We start from the raw sequence: 19,118 nt of genomic DNA on the forward strand, positions 1-19,118 counted from the left end.
CGCAGCTTTTAGAGAATTTTTACAATTTTTCTATAAGTGCGAAGTGCAGCTTACATCTGAACACATTGGCGAAGTGATTAATTTGTGTAAAAAATATGAATTGAACGAAGCAGTCGAGGCGTGTTAAATTCCATTCAAAAAATGATTGACCAACAATGAGATGTGTTTTGGTTATGAAGTGGCCGTTCTTCTTGAACTTGAAAACAAACAGCGATTTTGTGAGGAAAAAATTCGAGAAAATGCACAAGAATCTTGACATCCGACAGCTTTTTGGAGTGTAACCGCAAATCGATTGAGAATATTCTACAGTTGATGGAATCAAGGTGTAACCCATTAATAATCGAATGGTCAAAGGCAGAAAATATGCGAAATGGCATCGACTTGAATCCATTGAAGCTGAGAGTGCAATTGGGTGATTTATTCCCATTGGATGAACTAAACGAGGAAGAGTTTCTCGCTTCCACGTCTAAATATGTAGGCTTTGTGTCAGACCAAGAAATTAAAGCCATGACTTGGAATACTAAGTAAGATTAAATTGCTTGAATATATTACAAATTTGTATTTTACATCGAACTGATTCATGAATTTTGTGTTTACATAACATAAAGATCTCTAACACGATGTGTTTCCACACCGAATATAGAGTTAAAAATCGAAAATAGGTTTATTTATTTTAAATTAAGGTTGAAGCTGTTGTATTTCCAGAATGTAGGATGTAATGTGCTCTAATGTATAAAATGGAGAAAAAGGTTGTGGTGTATTTATTGAGACGACCAAGAAAATACAGCACATTGGAAAGACCGGATTATTTTGTATGTATTGAGATAATAAAATTCTGAAAGTCGGGTGAGATGACTTAAATACTGAATTCACCGACAAATTACTCCCTTTCACAGTTTTGTTGCGACAGTGAGTCCTTTAATTTCAAAACATACAATCAGCCTTCTGGATTTTCCATCAACTGTATAACACGGAATATCTGCATAGCAAGAACAATATCTGTACAACACGAAACACTCATTTTCACGGCAATACAATCGGGTTGTGGTCAATTCCAATTTTCTGCATAAAAAAGAAAACTTTTCAAACTAATTTCAAATATCATAATAAAATTATTTATGTCTGTGACTATTCCTGTTATTTACAATACAAATTTACTTGATTGTCGTAAGTTGTTTTTACTTGAAAATATTAAATGGGAACGCAGAATTTTGTTTCAAAATTTGACTGAAAGGTACAAACATACTATATATTGTAGTGTATATTGTTCAATAAACAAACATTTTTTAAAACGTGTTGAACAAAAGTAGTATCTCTCGCGCATTTCTATCACATAAAAGAGCGCCATAAAAGGAATACGTTTTGATGGTAAACAACTGTATGAAACACAGTTTTTCATTCTTTAAAGTTTACAATCAAATCGAATTTGCGACAATTATCTCTTCAAAACAATATAGATAGTCTTGTCCAAGTGATAGACATTCATTTTAACGGCTGATAACAACAGCATCAAATGAAATGACGACATTGTATTATAAAACAACTTTCATTGCCTTCAACGTTTGCTGAATGAAATATATTCCGATGCTGAAATTCGTTCCATATCGTTCAATCGCGCGAAAAAATAAGAACGTTTAAATGTAAACATTCGAGGCATGTATTGTTTACGCTTTCGACATTAGGCAATGCGAGGAAATACCTCGGTGTATTTGTAACCGAGTGAGCTTGCACAAAAACAGTCAAGCAACAAAATATATGTCAATAACAAAGGCAAACAGAGCGTTCACGAACGAAGAATAAAAACAAAATTTAGAAAAAACAGATGATTTTGTGAAGAAGAAGAAGACGGGAGTCAATGCTAGAGTAAACAGCGATAACATGCACAACAACAACGGTGCGCACATGCACATTCCATTCCGACCGCATAGTGATTTCGGATAGTGTGAGTGTAGTTGTTATCATGTTGTTATGTGTATTGCTGTGAATGTTTATGCATCTGCTGAATACGCAGTGGAATCACAGAATTGAATTTAAAATAGTTATTTTATATTAAAAATGACATTTTCAAATCACTTTTTCAGTCAAATCAGTTTGGTTTAATCAAAAAACTATTTTTTTCTCCATTCTTCGCTTCGTTTTGTGCTCTATTCAGCTAAATTCAGTTATTTGTTGTAATATAAACGAGACATGACATGCGTCACTTACAATTGGACATACGTTGGTATGTGTAACTGTGATTTAAGGTACGCGCACTGTATGAGTTGATAAATGTGCGCGCGACTGTCTTCGTTCATTCCACACGATTCGAGTGTAGTTTGACAGTTCACAAAGCACCGTTTTTGTCGTTCGTACACATTTATAAATCGTAATATTAAATTCTGTTTATTTTGTTGAAAAATCGTTGAAAAAGTTGAATCGTCTTCATATTTTCCAAACAAAAATGAGTTTTATCCGTCACCCGTGTCGAATAATTTCGAATTTGGCCGTGCGATTAAATGTGAGTTGGCATAAAATTAATTCAATTGAAATTAACCAAAATTAACCAAAAAAAAAATGTTAACAAGGTCACAAAAGGTCTGCATACACAATCACCGACGTCAGGAACACCGTCAACAACACAAAAAATTCTAAGCGATGATGTTATCGATTTTCCCGGCATTCGTCAAACAATTTACACAACTGAACCGCTATTTCAACAGCCAGAAAATGTAAATTCAATTCCAATTTATCGTGTGCTTGATCGATCCGGGAATATTTTGGATAACAGTCAAGAGCCACAGCTATCCCGGGAAGTTGTACAGAAGATGTATCGAAATATGATTCAGTTGAGTATTATGGATAAAATTTTATACGAATCACAGCGACAGGGTCGAATTTCATTTTATATGACACATTACGGAGAGGAAGCGACACAAATTGGTTCGGCCGCTGGTTTGCATCGTGACGATTTAATTTATGGGCAATATCGTGAAGCGGGAGTTTTGTTATGGAGAGGATTCACCGTTGAACAGTTCGTTGATCAGTGCTATGGAAATGTTGGCGATAAGGGAAAAGGCAGACAGATGCCCGTTCATTATGGATCTAAGGAATTGAATTTTGTTACCATTTCCAGTCCATTAGGTAAATTAATTAGTAGTTACTTAGTTACCATTGGGAACATTTGACATATAGTCGATGGTAAAGGGGAATTGTACGGAAGCAGTAAAATTTTGCTTTTCCGCCGACCTTGTTTCAAGGGTTTTTCCGTTAAATTTTATCGAATTTTTTTTTGGATAAACGTCAAAAATCGTGATTTTGATTGAAAATCATCGTGACTTCATTGAAAATCTAATTTTAATTTCTTCTACAGCCACTCAGATGCCACAAGCGGTGGGTGCTGCGTATGCATTAAAACGACGTCCAAATAACAATCAATGTGTGGTCACATACTTCGGAGAAGGTGCCGCATCAGAAGGTGATGCACATGCTGCCTTCAACTTTGCCTCAACACTATCATGTCCGGTTATTTTGTTTTGGTAAATATTTTTTTTATTCACGGACTGAGTCGACTCTCTTTCAATCGCAGAAATGTGTGCATAATTTTTTTTTTAAATCATGTTTCCTTTCATTAGTCGAAATAACGGTTTTGCCATATCAACACCGAGTTCCGAACAGTATCAAGGCGATGGAATAGCTGGAAGAGGACCAGCTGGATACGGAATTGCAGCCATCAGAGGTTTACCCATACACACAAGAACAACTCAAACAAATGAATAATCGTTTTCAATTTATTTAGTCGATGGAACCGATATATTCGCTGTATACAATGCCACCCGTGCCGCCCGTGACTATGTGATGAAACACAATAAACCCGTTATCATTGAGGCGATGGCTTATCGTGTTGGTAATTATTCTGGTCGTTATTTCAAAGAAAATCCAAATTTTTTAAAATTCTAACTTAAAATTTAGGACATCATTCCACATCTGACGATAGTACTGCCTATAGATCAGCCGAAGAGATTGAAGTATGGCAAAATTCAGAGCATCCGATCAATAAACTGCAAAATTATATGACGAAAAAAGGATGGTGGAATGAACACGATGAAAATGAGTATACAAAATCGATACGAAAACAGATTTTGACACAAATTTCGGTGTCGGAGAAAAAACCAAAAGCCGACTGGCGTCAACTGTTCAGCGATGTTTACAATGAAATGCCACAACATTTGATGTAAGACAATTTGAGCGGAAATGTAAAATTAAAAGGAAATTAAATTATGATTTCATTTTTTTAGCGACCAACAACGTGAAATGGAAGAACATTGTGAGGAATATGGCAAACATTATCCGTTGCAAGACTTCCCATCTAAATAAATAAAGCCAATTGACCCAGCATGAAATTTACATACCAAAAATTATTATTATTTGATCTGATGGCATTTTATTCCAACAAAAAAGCAACTAATTTAATTTTTGTAATTTTAACTATTCTTTGTTAACATTTTGAGTCTGACTAAAGTCACGGGTTTTTATGTCATTTTGTTTTTGGACGTGGAATTAAAGGGGATGATTTTTTTTATTTAAGACATTTTTTTGTGATTTTGTTTGGAGATTTTTTATCGATTTAGCTGAGTACGTTATGGGACGATTGTAATGATTTACTTTTATTACACCTTAACACACCAAGACAAAAACCATTGAAAGAAAGAAAGAGTAATCGAAAAAGCGAGACAAATAAAGAGAGTTTGTGAGAGAATCAGAGAGACAAAAGCAGAAAAAGAAATAAAGAGATTAATTCAGCCAAACTTGAGACAAGGGATGCAAAAATGTATTAAATTTAACGCCATTAAATTCTCTGTACCTTTCATATACCGCATTTACAAAAAAAAATATTTTATGATAAAATAGAATGGCATTAGAAGTCTCTACTAAAAAATAGTGAAATTCATTTTTTTGAATGGGTTTCGATTTAAAATTCCATGGAAAATTAATGAGAATTTCAATATTTTTAGAAAAATTTTAATATCTATGGACACTGTCCATTGGAAAGTCTTCTGTCAAAAATTCCAACTTTTTTTTAGTTTTCAAGAATTTATAGAATAGTTGAATCGTTGCGGCGAAAGAGTAGCTCGTAGCTACTCTTTCGCCGCAACGATTCAGTTCTTAACCGAAGAGATTATTCATTGAATGGACTTGATTCTAATATAAATGTCTACATAGAAAACCCTGCCGACCAATCCAGTACAAGAACATGATACCTGCAACATTTCAAAAGATTTCTTAAAGCTAATTGCTTGCTCCTTACTCAATCTACGTTAACCAAGAAAGAACATTCATCAAAATTGTAATCCAAAACCACCACTAGGTGTGTGGAATTCAATAAACTTGTTTGCTGGCATCAGAAAAATCAAAAAAATAAAATACATTTGCTTCACGTTATATTTATATAATACAATACAATTATGCCAGTTCAGTGGTTTGGACGGTAAGTTTTATGTATCAAAAAATTAAACATTAAAATTTACAGACACCTAAATTCTATTACATTCTCCTTCCCCATTTTGCCAATTTCGAATTTCATCGCACAACCAATTCAATTTTTTTTATAAATAGTAATAAATTTCTTCCAGACATAAGTTCTTTTCAGACATAAATCGTATGAAGAGTTTAGTCGTATTTACTACTACACAGAGAGGAAAAATGTGGTATATTTAATTCAATTTAATTTAATTTGAAATCGACCAACCACGAATTAGATTTACCATTTTCGGGATCTATCAGACATGTTTTTCAAAAGAGACTGTTTGTTGAATAAATTTTACCAACTGTTCGAAACCACAGATAGCCCATGAATGTAATGAAGCTGTTGGTAAAATTTATTCAACAAAACAGTCTCTTTTGAAACACATACCTCATAGATTTGAAAAATGGTAAATCTAATTCGTTTTTAAATCTACCAAAATTAAATTATATATACTACATATATGTTTTTTTAATAATAATAATTTTCTTTCATTTAAAAGTAATCTTATGTTAAAATAAAATTAAAAATGAGAGAGATAGCGAATAAAACTGTAAGTCTAATAAAGGTACAATTAATCGTCGTCGTCGTCATCATGTTCGAAAGGAAGTTTTCTTGTGAAAGATTGAAGTTTTTCCTGGCTCATCGCTGCTGGAATGGCATCGGGTTTGCATTGAGTCAACATATATGCTGCATGTGCTGTTGTGGCCGTATATAATGTTGGTATGTCCAAGTAGTTGGCCAATTTGATCAATCTTAAAAATCTCTCGGGATATTCTAAATATATGTAAAAAGGTCATACATTACTAAAGGGTCAAGTCAATGTTTAAATCAACTATTCGAATTTTCAGCAGTTGCGTTTGTATGGAAAATGTTTTACTGAAACATTTTCATCCAATATCTGATCGAGCTTCGCTCAGTTCAATGAACCCAGAAAGCTTGTTTAAACCTAGCTGATAATGCTGCAGTACATTTTCCACCAGCTCAAAATTCGCGTATTAAAAGAAAGTATAATAAGCTCACTTTGTGAAATCTCATCCAAGAAATTTAGTTCCCATTGTACAATATCATCTATTTCCTCGTCGTTTGAACTCGTATGTGGTTTGGATATCCAATGCAAAATCAGGCAATATTGAATATAATCGACTTTTTTGAGAGGTATGGTCTCTGTAGTCCATCTTTCACGATCCATATTGCTTAACATTACGTTAATTGCTCCAATATGTTGGGCGGCTTCAAGTTCACATTCAACATCTCGATCAAGCAACGAAATCTTGATGGTCGGATTTTCGATATCCTGAAAATTAGACAAGCGAAAAATACACATAAATTGGTGTCGTAATATATTAAAAACAATAACGGAAAACTATGGTTGACCTTCGCTGAATTTCTATCGAGAGGACTAGTGCATTGAAGCAAACATTGCCATGGAAAAAGGCACCGTTATTTAATGTTCCATTAAAAACCACTTGTTAACTGACTTGAATTTGTAAGTCACTTCATTGACTTTGTTCAAACATTGCACAAAAAACAATGCCAATTACCTCCTCAATTATTGTGATTGATTCAAATAGCCTTGGTGATGAGTTGGTGTCTGATCTTGTTATTGTCTTTATTTTAATTGGTATAATTGTTGCAGTTGGTGTCGGTTTTTTTGGTGGTATAATTGTTTTATTTAATGCCGCTTTTATTTTTTCTCTTTTCTGTTTAGTTAATCGAATATTTTTAGCTAGATCGTTTTTAATTCTTATTATCTTTGGACTATCTTCTTTCGGTTTCGGTTTCGGTGATGAGGGATGACGTACGTATAAATTCGTGAAAAATTGCGAAACATTATCACATATTTCACCAATTATATATTGCAACTCGAAAAAAATCATAATGACTGAGCAAATATCAAAAGCAAACTAACCGCACAATATGATTGAGCGCCAAACAATTCGACGATATAAAATGAAGCGTTCATATGACATTTTAAAAGAACTGTTTTGAAGTTAGCTTCGGCACTTTTCAATGTAATTTTTTTTTTCATTATTTCAAAAGAGTTTTACTTTTCTTGTTGCTGTAATACTCTTTATTTTTCGATACCTTCTGGTTCCAATTTGAAAAATTCGGACATTTTTAATTTCAAATTTCTTTTTTGAAATTGGAAAAATCACAAGCGAAAAAAAAACGTTGCGAAAAAATCCCATTTATCAGAAATGTGTTGACGTGGCAAAACGAACTGACAGCGATAGCACTTGCGATACACTGTCAGCAGTTTACAGCATTTACTTGTTACACGCCAGCCAAACGCTCTGCTACAAAGATTCATATCAAAAAAGGAAAATTAACACCAAGTCATTGTTTCTGCATCATTTTTTGGTCAATTTTCAAAGGTAAGTCAATTCAATAATCGTCGTTTTGTTTGTCGAAGAAAATGAACAATTGTGAATTATAAAAGTACCGTTTTAAAATGTGCTTGTTTTTTTGTGTATTTTCCAATTGAAACAAGTGACGGCACAGGGCACAGTCTTATTTTCTGTGTAAACGACTGTGTGACGGACACAGTTTCGATGGTCAAATTTTCAATGAGAAATGTAAAAAAATGTGTCAAGCATGAAATTTGTAATTTTTTGATACGATTTCAAGCCCCTCTTGAAATGATAATGTATGATTTTTCTATTCCAGATGTCGAATAAATTCAATTTGAAGTCATCCGATGATAAAATATTGGAAATAAGTCCACAAGCGCTCAAACACTTGCAAACTCTTTGTTGCATGATCGAATTAACCAATCTTCCGATTACCGATGCCATACCGGTGAAAAGAGTCCACTCGACCATTCTGGAAATCATTGTAAAATGGGCCGAACATCACAAAGACGATTCTATTCCGGAAAAAGAAATGTATGACTACTACCCAAATCGAAACGTTCCAATATCGGCATGGGATCAAGAATTATTCACGGTTGATCAAGGTGAGATTGAATTGGCTCTTATCTTAACATCAAATCGATCCATTTAGGATTTTTTTTTCACATTGCAGCTACATTGTTTGAACTCATTGTCGCCGGTGAATTTTTGAATGTGAAAAGATTCTTGGAAACCGCTTACAAAACGGTGGCAAACATGATAAAGGGCAAATCACCAGATGAAATTCGCCAAACATTCAACATTAACAAAGATTTGACACCGAATGACATAGAAGAATGTCTCAAAGTGGAGTCAATGTGTGATCCAAAGTTGTGTAATTAGTTGATCGAAAATCGTTGGGACCAATTGGTCATAATTTTATAAAATATCTATATGTATATAAATTCAATATTCACGGTGTGATTGTCACATTTACCTGTAGTATGTCATGCGATCAATTCGACGCTGACACAAATTAAAACATCAAAAAATAATCTTATAATAAATATTCTGTATGTACTAAAAACGACTGAAAAATGCAACTTTTTTATTCGATCATTTTTCTTTCAGTTTGAATAGCATTTGATGCAGGTATATTGAAAGATTTTCATTTATACAGATTCAATAGATAAAAATTTGTATTTTTTTAAGCAAATCTTATTGGATTTGTGAAAAATCGTCCAATTTTTTTAAGAAAACAGAAGAAAAAATTCGTTGAATGAAAAACCGACTATATTTTTATACCTTCCAGTCAGGCAATATATTTGGATTTTGTCATCTGGATATTTAATCTCATCTGGATAACGTTAGGCGATGATACGAAATGAAAACAATAGAAGTGATTGTTGTACTGTATAGATTTAAAAATACAACCATAACTATAACAATCACTTCTATTGTTTTCACTCCGTATCATCGCCTGACGTCATCCAGATGAGCTGAAATATCCAGATGACAAAATCCAAATATATTGTCTGCTTCCAGTGAATGTGAGTTGAATAAAATTTGTATTTGCAAAGAAATAATCGCACCAACTGATAGTTTCTGTCTGTCGCCTCACAAACTATTGAAATATTTTTTTGGAAAATCTGGTGAAAATTTAGAACAGAGTGGGATAAAGTTGTAGTACTTTTCTGCACAAAGGTAGCTTTGTCTATTTTTGCCACTGACTTTTCCACGTCACATCTTTCATACCCAATTGAGACAATGGGGTGGTTCTTTAAGATGGTGGCGGTTCGAGTGAGATTCAAGATGATAAATATTAAAAAATACGAAGAAAATTAATTGAAGACCGATTTTCAGATATGTCTCTATATTTCGTTCACAGTGAGCTCAGCTGAAAATTTGTCAAATTGGATTTTCTTGAATTACTCTTTAAATATGGAAATAAATTAGTTTTTATGACAAATTGATTGAAACGTTCGGAATGTAGATTGATTCGATGTATTTGAATTGTTAGGATCGTTTCTCGGTTGTTATAGTTTTTCGTTCAATTTCAGTTAACATCGATGATTCAATAGTTTGCATTTGTTGTACAAACAGTTTGTAACTGTCACTTCAACATCGATTATTTATGATTTTGATTGCGTATTTCACGTGGAAAACCTTGTGTCATTTTTGGACAACAGATTGCTACTATTGCACTCACTATAGAAAAACTTTACTACACACAATGGATATGCGGAAAAGTAAAACATCAATAATAAACTGAAAATTAATGAACGATGAACGTTAGATTGAATTTCTTCCAATATGCCAATGATTGGTTTTGTTCATTACTTTGTCTCGATCGCTCTGACAAAATGCTACTTTACACCATTAAATTCCGTATAAAAAATGTTCTATGGATGTGTCTTTCGATAAAAATTAAAGATCGCGGTACTGCTTTGAAGTCAGTACATTCGTCAGCTCAAGCTATCATTGCCAGCCACACATCGACAAGGTTGGCATCGTCAAGTAAACATTTTGAAAGACACAAGCACACGGAACCAATAGGAAACGAAAGCAATAGTAGTAATATAACTAAGACGACAACGAGAGTAAATTTTTTCTCTCCAAAAAATAGAACATTTTACCACACAAGTTTTATCTTCCCTGCTTTGTGAATTCCTGGGAAATTGTTCAATTATTTGTACCATATTGAACTGTTCACTTGATTGTGTCACATCGGACTGATTTTAAACGAAAGCAATATCATAAATATTCATTGTTACTGAAGCAATAACGAGCGTAAGTTTTAGAAAAATTGACAAACAGATGCATTTCTTACCAGAGAACATTCATCTTCACTGCTTTGTGAATTACTGGAAAATTCTTCACTTGGTTGTGTCACATCGAACTGATTGGAAACGAAAGCAATGTTTATAAATATGTATTGTTACTAACTAAAACAATAACGAGAGTATTTTGTTCCACGAAAAATAGAAAGATATGCGTTTATCTTACCAGAGAACTATCATCTTCACTGCTTTGTGAGTTACTCGAACTTTCTTCACTTGGTTGTGTCACATTGGAATGATTAGCTTGGACCGAACTAAGATCGGTTTTACTGAAACATTTGCCCATTTTGCTCTATTTCCAGTACTTGGCAATTTAGTCGCGTTAAATTTAGCGCAATTAACCGAAAAATGATTTTTTAACCAATTTATGATGACGGTGGAAATTCGATTTTTATCTAACTTATAAATACACGAAAAAATATTTCAATGTGAACAAAACATAAAAAACTTTCGAATTGAAGTAGTTACGTACAATTGAAAAAAATCCCAAAAATTTCCTATTATTTACACATTGTTTAATCACCAATCGGACAATACTGAAAGCGATACACTGTTATCACTGTCCATAGTTTATTGTGTGTTTATTGTGCTGTGCCAATTGAAATCCCGTCGCTTCGAAAACTATCATTCTATTGAAAATCCATTGCAGGCTATTTTCACGAATTTTCTGGCCGAATTTTGAAAGGTAAAGTGTAAAATGCTATTTTAATTTATCGTTGTTGGCCTGAGAAAGAGAGACAATAAAAGTACAGTTTGACGTTTGCATTCTTGTTGTTGGTGTACTTTACCAGTAAAGAAAAACAAACTCTCTCGCTCATTTTTGTACACTTGACTGTATTATTATTTTTTTAAATTTGAAATTCTGAATTTCTCTCTTTATTTGTTCATTTGTATTTAACTAGTGCAAAAAATGCCAAAAATCATCAAATTAAAATCGTGCGATGACAGAATTTACGAGATTAGCCGTGAAGCTATTAAGCACATAATAATGATCGATACAATGTTAAATGACACGGGTGGAGCAGAAGGGGATGGTGAAATTGTCATTCCTGTAGCTAATGTGGCATGGCATCATTTGAGACGTATCATAAGATGGTGCGAATACCACAAAGAAGATCCAGTTGAGATGTACAATGATGATGATGCACTTCAGAATCCAAAGCCCGATGACCTTGGTCTTGTCTTCAAACGCGTCGATCCCCTTCCACAGTGGGATATTGATTTACTAAACATTCCTCAAGGTGAATTAAGTTTGGCCAAGAGATCAATTTACGATCGAAAAATATGCCTTGTGTGGGAAATCTATTTCTTTTATTAAGTTACTAATTCTCTTTGTCAATTTTTCACTTCAATGCAGGTAACATATTCGATCTAATCAAGGCTTGCAATTATCTGAATGCCAGAGGACTGAAAAATGCTGCGTGTAAAAAAATCGCAGCGATGTTTAAAGACAAACTACCAGCAGCAATTCGTGAAACATTTAAACTTAAAGACGATCACAATAGGTTGGTCGGCAATTTTCATTAAAAAAAACATACCATACAAATTTATAAACTTTTTTTTAACGAATGAACATTGCAGAAAACAAAAGGCAAAGATGAAAAAGGAAGATAAATATGCACCGGGTGGATTTATCAACTGGGCAAATACAATACATGCCAATCAGAACGTGATACCCAACGCAGTGCAGACACCAAGCGCACCAAAAACAGTGGCACAAGCTAATGGAGATGCTCAACCGGGAACTTTAAAACAGGCTCAATTTGATGTTCAACCAGGAACGTCAAAAGCGGCCTATTTAGATTCACAGCCAAGTACATCGAAACAAGCCAATTGGGAGCCTCAACCGGGAACATCAAAACAGGTCCAATTCAATGTTCAACCAGGAACGTCAAAAGCGGCCAATTTATATTCACAGCCAAGCACATCGAAACAAGCCAATTGGGATGCTCAACCGGGAACATCAAAACAGGCTCAATTTGATGTTCAACCAGGAACGTCACAAGGGGTCATTCGATATGCACAGCCAAGTATACCGAAACAAGTCAATTTGGATGCTCAACCAGGAACATCAAAACAGGTCCAGTTTAATGTTCAACCAGGAACTTCAAAAGCGGCCAATTTATATTCACAACCAAGTACATCGAAACAACCCAATTGGGATGCTCAACCAGGAACGTCAAAAGCTACCAATTTATATTCACAACCAAACACATTCAACCAGGCCAATCAGTTTGTTCATCCGGGAACGTCAAATGTGGTCAATCCTAATGTCCAACCAGTAACATCAAAACAGGCCCAATTTAATGTTCAATCAGAAACGTCACAAGGGGTCGTTCGAGATTCACAGCCATTTACTTCAAAACAAGCCAATGGTAATACTCAACCACGCACATCCAACCAGGCCAATCAGTTTGTTCATCCGGGAATGTCAAAAGATGACAATCGTAATGAAAAACCAGAAACGTCAAAACAGGTCAATACGTATGAACAACCAACCAGAAAAAGTGAGCGCATCAGGAACCGAAAAGCAGGCCAATCGTCTAAACCATCCATTTTGACAATTTCAACCATGCCAAAGTTATAAGTATATATCCCAATCATGGAAGACACCAGGACATAAATTTTACTAATAATGTTGGACGATTTTATTGAAAAATAGAGCTTATTGAAAAAGTGTTAGGAATAAAGATATAGACAACATCAGCAACTATTGTCTATTTACTAAATAGTTGCACTCAATATTGCATTAGAAAATTGTAATATACTCTTTATTAATTTATCCTTTCCAGAATTGAGTGAGAGATCCAAATCTGTACTAAAATATTGAAATTTGTCTTAAAATTAGCAGCTAATGAAATTTGGTGTCTGTTACAAGCCGATTGAGTTTTATATCCCGTAACGATAAATTGTGCAGTGATACACTGCTCATTTTCAGTTCAATCAGGCTTTCAATGGTCACCAAATTTAAATATCATTTTTTTTATTTAAATAATCCAAATTTAAATATCAGCAAAAAAAAAACAAGGAGCTGCAGCTTAATCATGCCACTATATCAAGCAGGGAGTAATTCCAATATTTTTTAATGCACTCTTTCAATTTAATTAGACCCATCAGCAAATTGCTTTTTAAATTACTCATAGCTGGAGTGTTTGGTATGCTCTGAAACAAATAAACATCGTAAGTAAATTATTGATGGTCACAAAAACATCGCGTTGTCTATAATATGATCATTCGACTGTCCAGACTTTAAAAGTAATATAAGCAAGTTTCGTTGTTTTTATACAGTTCATTTCAGTATATGGAGCATATAGTAAAATTCAATGAGCCATTCGATTTGGAGAGAAAAGCACAGCCAAATTAAAAGTCCAAATCAAGAAAATCAAGTCAAAATACGTTTTGATTGAAAGTATTCGGTCGTTCGGCAATGAAAAATGGTAGAATCATAATTTAAATACTCACCATATGATCGAATGTACCAGACATACTGCCGCTAATAATACAATATAATGCAGACAATTTGATGACGTTCCCACTTTCTATTGTGGTTTCACAAGACACTCTGCCAATGACTACAGCAAAGCCGTTCCTTCCTATGAATTTGGTCTTCGGTGTAAAAAAAAAAACAATTCCCATGAAATCGATTTATATATGAAATTCTTTATTCATCGATTAGTTTTGATGTTTTGCTTTATTCCAATGATATCGTTATGTTGTTTTTTTTTTTTTAATTTAAAAGAGTTGTTGAAATGTTAAAACTTTGTTTTTATTTAAAAAACCGCAAGAGAATCTCTTTTGGTTGAACAAAAATTAATTTGGTAAAAATAAAATCCAAATAAAAACTCTCATATGTTTCGTAAATACAAGCAACCATTCTTGGTATAAACACGACCTTGTCGAATGTAATTGTGTAGCTGCCATTCGTTACACCGAACAATATTAGATTTTCTATTTGGCGATGGTGTTTTGGTCCGTAATGGCGATGACGGTGTCGATGATGGTGATGGTCGAATTGGTGATGGATTATCAAGCATTGCCATTGCATTCATTTCTGATGCCAAATTTTCAACGTCTGCCTTGATTGGGCTTGACGTATTCATTTGATTTTGTTTTTTGTTATGTTTTCGCATATGTTGATCTAATTTTGATTTAAGCAATGTTTTACCACAAACACCGCAATCGATGTGGCATCGTTCGAGATGCTTTTCTAATGACTTAACGGGCACGTCGTTCGGACAAAATCGACATCTTACATATTTAACATTTTCTACTTGTTTCGATTTAATGATGTCATCGGATACTGCTGTGAACGGTACATTCAATTCATGTGGATGCTTACCTATGGTTTATCACATAAAAAAGAATCGAAATAATGGAAATGAATCAATAAGTTATGAAATCTGAATGCTTACGCTTTCGATGACTGAAAAAATGTTCCGAAACCATCACATTTGAACATAGACCACATCGAATTGCCATTCTTTTCAAATTTTTCGGCTTTTCTTGATGGTGTCCCACTGAAATATAAAGCCATACATCGATTTTAGTGGCGATCGATAATTTTTTTATTTGTTTTAAAATGAATAGCGTACCTTTCGAAGCAATTTAATTGCACAGTGTATAGCTAGCAAAAAGTCGGATGACATTTGACTTTTTTTATCGGTGAAAAGACACGCTCATGTACGCACAAAACAACATTGTCTGCGTATTTGTGCACTTTATTGTCTAATAACATCATCATGTATCGCTCTCTTTCATACCTTTGCACACCAATCGCACGTCGTCGCCGATAACGGCAATTCCAAAGCAACATTTTTCCAAGAACGACGTTTTGTCATACATACTAATGGTCTATGAAGCATCAACCTTGCCGATTTGTTTATTTGTATTCGTTTTGAGCTCTCGTCGTTTATGAGTGGCTCTGGCGTGAGAAGAAGCGTAGTTTTTTTCTCATATTCCCATGTAGCAATATGAGACCGTATGATTTTAGCACAACAATTCAAACGACTATAAATTATGATTTAATCGCTGTATTTGTCAAATTTATGACCAATTTGGAATACGAGAGTTTTTTCTAATGATTACAGTTTTTCATATTTTATGCAAATCGATTCCATAGAAAATCTGATCTTCTCCTATTACGTCGGCATATTTCTGACTCTGAGAAAATAGCTTTTTTGAATGCTGGAATTTTCCATGGATTTTTTTCACAATTTGAAAAAAAAATTCACAATTTGCTCTTTGGTATTACTTACACTGAAAATTCTCCATCCAAATCTGAAATAAATTTATTCGGGTCTTCATTGACGTACACTTTTTTGTATAAACAAAAGAAACTTTTTTCATAAACAAATGAATTCTTGGGATTTTTTTAACTGCCTTTAGGACAGTTACTGTGTGTTTTATTCGTATAAAAAATGAGTTTTTGTTTCTATAAATAAATGTAGGGAATTACATAAGTTTATTATTAGAGTCTTGAGTGTCTGTGCTGTCTTTTGATTCATGTAAAATTTTAGTTGTAAATATGTTTGTTTGTAGTTGTTTTTTCTTCGAAAAAAAAAAAATGAAAAAAAAAACTTTTGGTCAATTTTTTCTTTATGGATTTTTGTCTGTTCGGTTCGACTAATTTTTGGTCAACCTTTTGCGATTGATTTTGATCCGTTTTGATTGAATTAAAAATAGTTAGAATTTTGCGACAATTTTTCATTGAAATTATTATGACTATAAATCATGCAGTAAATAGACTGAACAGCCTACAGAGCAGCGCTATTATCGCAGCTCCTGTTAATAAGTGCTAATTGTGTACAATGCATAGCGACAGTGATTCTATGATAAAAAGCCAAGCGAATAATTTGGAATGTAGAAAAATAGACCCATTGATTGGAGCATATCAAATCAATAGGCCGATTGTTCTACATTCCGGACATTTCGTTCGGCATTTTATCATAAAATCGCTGTCGGTATGCAATATACACAAAAAGCGCCTATGAATAGAAGCTGAAAAAACAGCGCTGCTCTGTAGATTCAGTCTATTTCACTATTCCTAATAATTTCACTGAAAATAGATTTTGTCTGTTTAGTTGGTCAACTTTTTCAAGATTGACATTTTTTTGATCATATGATTTTTTTTGGAATGGCATTTTTTCAACAATTTTTCATTGATTTTTTTTACAAATTATGATTATGTCATGCAATTTGATGCATTAAAAATTATTTGTACGTGATAGGCAAAAGCTGTGCTTTGTGGCCAATTGATCGCTTACTTTTAATAAAATTGAGTATTGAAAATGGAATAAAAAATAGTAAAAATTGAATGTTGTTTACACTTTGCATGAAAATGCAATGTTTGATTAGCGCCACATGGTATGGTCGACAAAGATAGTACCGTCGCGAATGTAAATGGCTCCGGTCCTGAGCCAGTCGTAGATTTGATCGTCGGAGTATTGCGGCCAAATGATACCAACCGAACCCTCATGTCTCGCGTGTTTGCGCACCAAATGCCCTGGCATATAGTCCTATCAAATTGAATCAAAAAAATGTAAACAATGAGTGAACTAGAACCTTAGATAGAAGGAATGTTTAACAAAAAAATATTAAGTTAAAAATACTCCTACTTACAATGTGCATGTATGCTTCGCACAAATTGCAGTTAATGAAAGTGTCCTTGTTTTGCATTTCGTTGCCATGTGCCCGTTCGATGTGCGTTTGAATGTGCTCCTTTGGCATTAAATTTTGGCAAATTTCGCACTTATGATACCCTTCATAGATGATGGGAACACCATTATTTTCAGCATAATGTTTGCGTTGAAGGTGTCCCTTGAGATGAGAAAATGTATTTTATTGTTGATAGATTCCTCTTCGTTTATTTTTCGGTTACTTTGCCGCAAGAGAGAGAGAGAGAGAGAGAGAATGAAATCAATTTACCTTGAGATGGTCCTTGTGCATAATATGTTCGCAAACCGGGCACTTGACACAATGTTCAGGAATGATTGGTTTTCGTGGCGAACGCTGTTGTGTTGCGCTCTCATATCCAGGTAATTCATCATCGACCTTTCGCATTTCCGGATATGGACCACAATTGACCGCATTCGAACGGCCCATGTTGAACATATCAAAAACCGTTGGAATTTGGCGTTTGGACTGTTGATTCCAGCTGATGTCACGACGTGGCGGTTTGTTCATTCCATGTTGAACATGATGTTGAACTTCAGTTGGACGCATGTACGATGCCGAACGACTGGGCTTTTTATTGGCATACATATCGGCCGTGCGTCGCATTGTTCTTCCTTCACGTTCTGGCTTTATAACGGGCATCACCATCGGTTCATCGGCCATTTCCGCAGCGACCGATTTCTTTGTATCCTTCAATTTTCGAGCATTGCGTTTGTTTTTGTTCAATTTCGGTTCACGGAATTCCGACCGATAAATGTCATTTACCCCAGTCAATATGTTGGTTTGGATTTTTTCACCGTCTTCTGTGAATGATCCGTCGTTGTTGTTATCCACGAAGTGATTTTTTACATGACTTTTCGATGGAAATACATCATTGCGATCAATTTTCGATGAGACAGACTTTGAAACCGGATCGCCGGTGTTGTCCACGATTTTATTTAATCGAATCTCGCTAAACGCCTTACGTGTATCAGCGGTATTACGGCGACTTTTTGGCTTCACAAACGCATTTTCTTCATTTTGATCGGAATCATTCACCGCCTTGACATGATGTTTGAGGGCCATGTGCTCAGAAAATGACGTATATGGAACCCAAGATTTGCAAACATTACATTTTGAAATTCCAGTTTTAGCGTACGCTTGTGATCGACGATTATTGCTGAACGATGAGTTGGACGTTGTGTCAGACATTTTTCACTGGAATTTCGAGAGAAAATAATTTTAATGAGTTTTATGCTGCGATCACTTATGCATTAACACTCTGACCGATTTCTCTGTAAAACTGAAAAGATACGAGTTTTTGATTGTGAACACCTTATTCTCTATAATCTTCAATATTAAACCCCACTAAGTTCTCAACCGTACCTTTGCACAATAATTATTCATATTTAATTTCTATTTTTGCTTCAAAAAAATTCTCAAAAGAAATTCCTCCAATTTTTTTTTTGTATTAACCGAAAAATAGCAATAACTGTTTATTCTCAAATTTATGTTGATCGAAAAAAATAATTCTAGGAAACCCGCCGTGCAAATTTGAAGATTAAAAAAAAATCGGTAAAAAAACAAACAAAGTCAGCTTACCCTTTTGGTTTGTAACACTACACAATGAAAATACGTGTGGACGCTTTGATAGTCAGCGAACGAATGAAGCTATGCGAGTGTGTTACAGCTTTGAAAACTTATGGGGTCCATAACCGGAAGACATGGTGACATGTGGAAAAATTAAGAATGACAAATGAAGCTATGGCATTGTGAAGTTAGTCTTCCAAATCT

At 34.2% G+C, this 19,118-nt stretch overlaps 6 protein-coding genes and 1 long non-coding RNA gene across 8 annotated transcripts; 4 read left to right on the plus strand and 3 right to left on the minus strand.

Annotated features, from left to right (window-relative positions):
* Positions 1 to 6: 6 nt before the first annotated feature.
* LOC116349774 lies at positions 7 to 1,050 on the plus strand. The gene is made up of 3 exons (XR_004201945.1): positions 7 to 524; positions 609 to 812; positions 897 to 1,050. It is a non-coding gene; the product is annotated as an uncharacterized LOC116349774 (long non-coding RNA).
* Positions 1,051 to 2,281: 1,231 nt separating this feature from the next.
* On the plus strand, positions 2,282 to 4,567 carry LOC116349699 (2-oxoisovalerate dehydrogenase subunit alpha, mitochondrial). The gene is made up of 7 exons (XM_031781246.1): positions 2,282 to 2,497; positions 2,565 to 3,120; positions 3,350 to 3,515; positions 3,612 to 3,715; positions 3,776 to 3,883; positions 3,949 to 4,210; positions 4,275 to 4,567. Exons 1-7 carry the CDS (start codon positions 2,441 to 2,443, stop codon positions 4,351 to 4,353), a joined length of 1,332 nt encoding a protein of 443 aa, XP_031637106.1. The 5' UTR covers positions 2,282 to 2,440; the 3' UTR covers positions 4,354 to 4,567.
* Positions 4,568 to 5,400: 833 nt separating this feature from the next.
* Positions 5,401 to 11,115, minus strand: LOC116349741. 2 transcript variants are annotated; one of them, XM_031781316.1, is made up of 4 exons: positions 10,840 to 11,115; positions 10,664 to 10,732; positions 6,524 to 6,797; positions 5,401 to 6,277 (listed from the first exon to the last, which is right to left on the minus strand). In XM_031781316.1, the coding sequence occupies exons 1-4, from the start codon at positions 10,957 to 10,959 to the stop codon at positions 6,075 to 6,077; spliced, it is 666 nt and encodes a 221-aa protein (XP_031637176.1). In that variant the 5' UTR covers positions 10,960 to 11,115; the 3' UTR covers positions 5,401 to 6,074. The 2 variants fall into 2 exon arrangements, with proteins under 2 accessions (XP_031637176.1, XP_031637175.1); XM_031781315.1 differs by lacking the exons at positions 10,664 to 10,732; positions 10,840 to 11,115 and adding an exon at positions 7,045 to 7,435.
* On the plus strand, positions 7,731 to 8,918 carry LOC116349742 (S-phase kinase-associated protein 1-like). Its single transcript, XM_031781317.1, has 3 exons — positions 7,731 to 7,878; positions 8,171 to 8,459; positions 8,528 to 8,918. Exons 2-3 carry the CDS (start codon positions 8,171 to 8,173, stop codon positions 8,734 to 8,736), a joined length of 498 nt encoding a protein of 165 aa, XP_031637177.1. The 5' UTR covers positions 7,731 to 7,878; the 3' UTR covers positions 8,737 to 8,918.
* Positions 11,116 to 11,216: 101 nt separating the features above from the next.
* Positions 11,217 to 13,383, plus strand: LOC116349740. The gene is made up of 4 exons (XM_031781314.1): positions 11,217 to 11,358; positions 11,576 to 11,914; positions 12,031 to 12,178; positions 12,255 to 13,383. Exons 2-4 carry the CDS (start codon positions 11,584 to 11,586, stop codon positions 13,258 to 13,260), a joined length of 1,485 nt encoding a protein of 494 aa, XP_031637174.1. The 5' UTR covers positions 11,217 to 11,358; positions 11,576 to 11,583; the 3' UTR covers positions 13,261 to 13,383.
* Positions 13,384 to 14,372: 989 nt separating this feature from the next.
* On the minus strand, positions 14,373 to 15,370 carry LOC116349764. Its single transcript, XM_031781348.1, has 3 exons — positions 15,266 to 15,370; positions 15,086 to 15,190; positions 14,373 to 15,012 (listed from the first exon to the last, which is right to left on the minus strand). Exons 2-3 carry the CDS (start codon positions 15,150 to 15,152, stop codon positions 14,519 to 14,521), a joined length of 561 nt encoding a protein of 186 aa, XP_031637208.1. The 5' UTR covers positions 15,153 to 15,190; positions 15,266 to 15,370; the 3' UTR covers positions 14,373 to 14,518.
* A 1,554-nt stretch (positions 15,371 to 16,924) lies between these two features.
* On the minus strand, positions 16,925 to 18,975 carry LOC116349777. Its single transcript, XM_031781369.1, has 4 exons — positions 18,927 to 18,975; positions 17,598 to 18,542; positions 17,292 to 17,489; positions 16,925 to 17,188 (listed from the first exon to the last, which is right to left on the minus strand). Exons 2-4 carry the CDS (start codon positions 18,534 to 18,536, stop codon positions 17,024 to 17,026), a joined length of 1,302 nt encoding a protein of 433 aa, XP_031637229.1. The 5' UTR covers positions 18,537 to 18,542; positions 18,927 to 18,975; the 3' UTR covers positions 16,925 to 17,023.
* Positions 18,976 to 19,118: the final 143 nt, after the last annotated feature.

This window comes from Contarinia nasturtii, unplaced genomic scaffold (assembly GCF_009176525.2).
Source record: "Contarinia nasturtii isolate CC-2019 unplaced genomic scaffold, AAFC_CNas_1.1 Cnas_scaffold_3116, whole genome shotgun sequence".
Classification (NCBI taxonomy): Eukaryota; Metazoa; Arthropoda; class Insecta; order Diptera; family Cecidomyiidae; genus Contarinia; species Contarinia nasturtii.

Coding starts and splice junctions, on each gene's coding strand:
- LOC116349741 (XM_031781315.1), bottom strand. CDS start 7,380: ATGATTTTTTTCGAGTTGCAATATATAATTGGTGAAATATGTGATAAT. Junction 6,798..7,044: donor CAATCACAATAATTGAGGAG/GTAATTGGCATT, acceptor TCTAATTTTCAG/GATATCGAAAATCCGACCAT. Junction 6,278..6,523: donor CTTGGATGAGATTTCACAAA/GTGAGCTTATTA, acceptor ACATATATTTAG/AATATCCCGAGAGATTTTTA.
- LOC116349740 (XM_031781314.1), top strand. CDS start 11,584: ATGCCAAAAATCATCAAATTAAAATCGTGCGATGACAGAATTTACGAG. Junction 11,915..12,030: donor TTTACTAAACATTCCTCAAG/GTGAATTAAGTT, acceptor ACTTCAATGCAG/GTAACATATTCGATCTAATC. Junction 12,179..12,254: donor CTTAAAGACGATCACAATAG/GTTGGTCGGCAA, acceptor TGAACATTGCAG/AAAACAAAAGGCAAAGATGA.
- LOC116349742 (XM_031781317.1), top strand. CDS start 8,171: ATGTCGAATAAATTCAATTTGAAGTCATCCGATGATAAAATATTGGAA. Junction 8,460..8,527: donor ATTATTCACGGTTGATCAAG/GTGAGATTGAAT, acceptor TTCACATTGCAG/CTACATTGTTTGAACTCATT.
- LOC116349777 (XM_031781369.1), bottom strand. CDS start 18,536: ATGTCTGACACAACGTCCAACTCATCGTTCAGCAATAATCGTCGATCA. Junction 17,490..17,597: donor TGCACAAGGACCATCTCAAG/GTAAATTGATTT, acceptor TCTCATCTCAAG/GGACACCTTCAACGCAAACA. Junction 17,189..17,291: donor GCGAAGCATACATGCACATT/GTAAGTAGGAGT, acceptor TCAATTTGATAG/GACTATATGCCAGGGCATTT.
- LOC116349764 (XM_031781348.1), bottom strand. CDS start 15,152: ATGGCAATTCGATGTGGTCTATGTTCAAATGTGATGGTTTCGGAACAT. Junction 15,013..15,085: donor TTTTTTCAGTCATCGAAAGC/GTAAGCATTCAG, acceptor GATAAACCATAG/GTAAGCATCCACATGAATTG.
- LOC116349699 (XM_031781246.1), top strand. CDS start 2,441: ATGAGTTTTATCCGTCACCCGTGTCGAATAATTTCGAATTTGGCCGTG. Junction 3,121..3,349: donor TACCATTTCCAGTCCATTAG/GTAAATTAATTA, acceptor TTTCTTCTACAG/CCACTCAGATGCCACAAGCG. Junction 4,211..4,274: donor GAAATGCCACAACATTTGAT/GTAAGACAATTT, acceptor TCATTTTTTTAG/CGACCAACAACGTGAAATGG.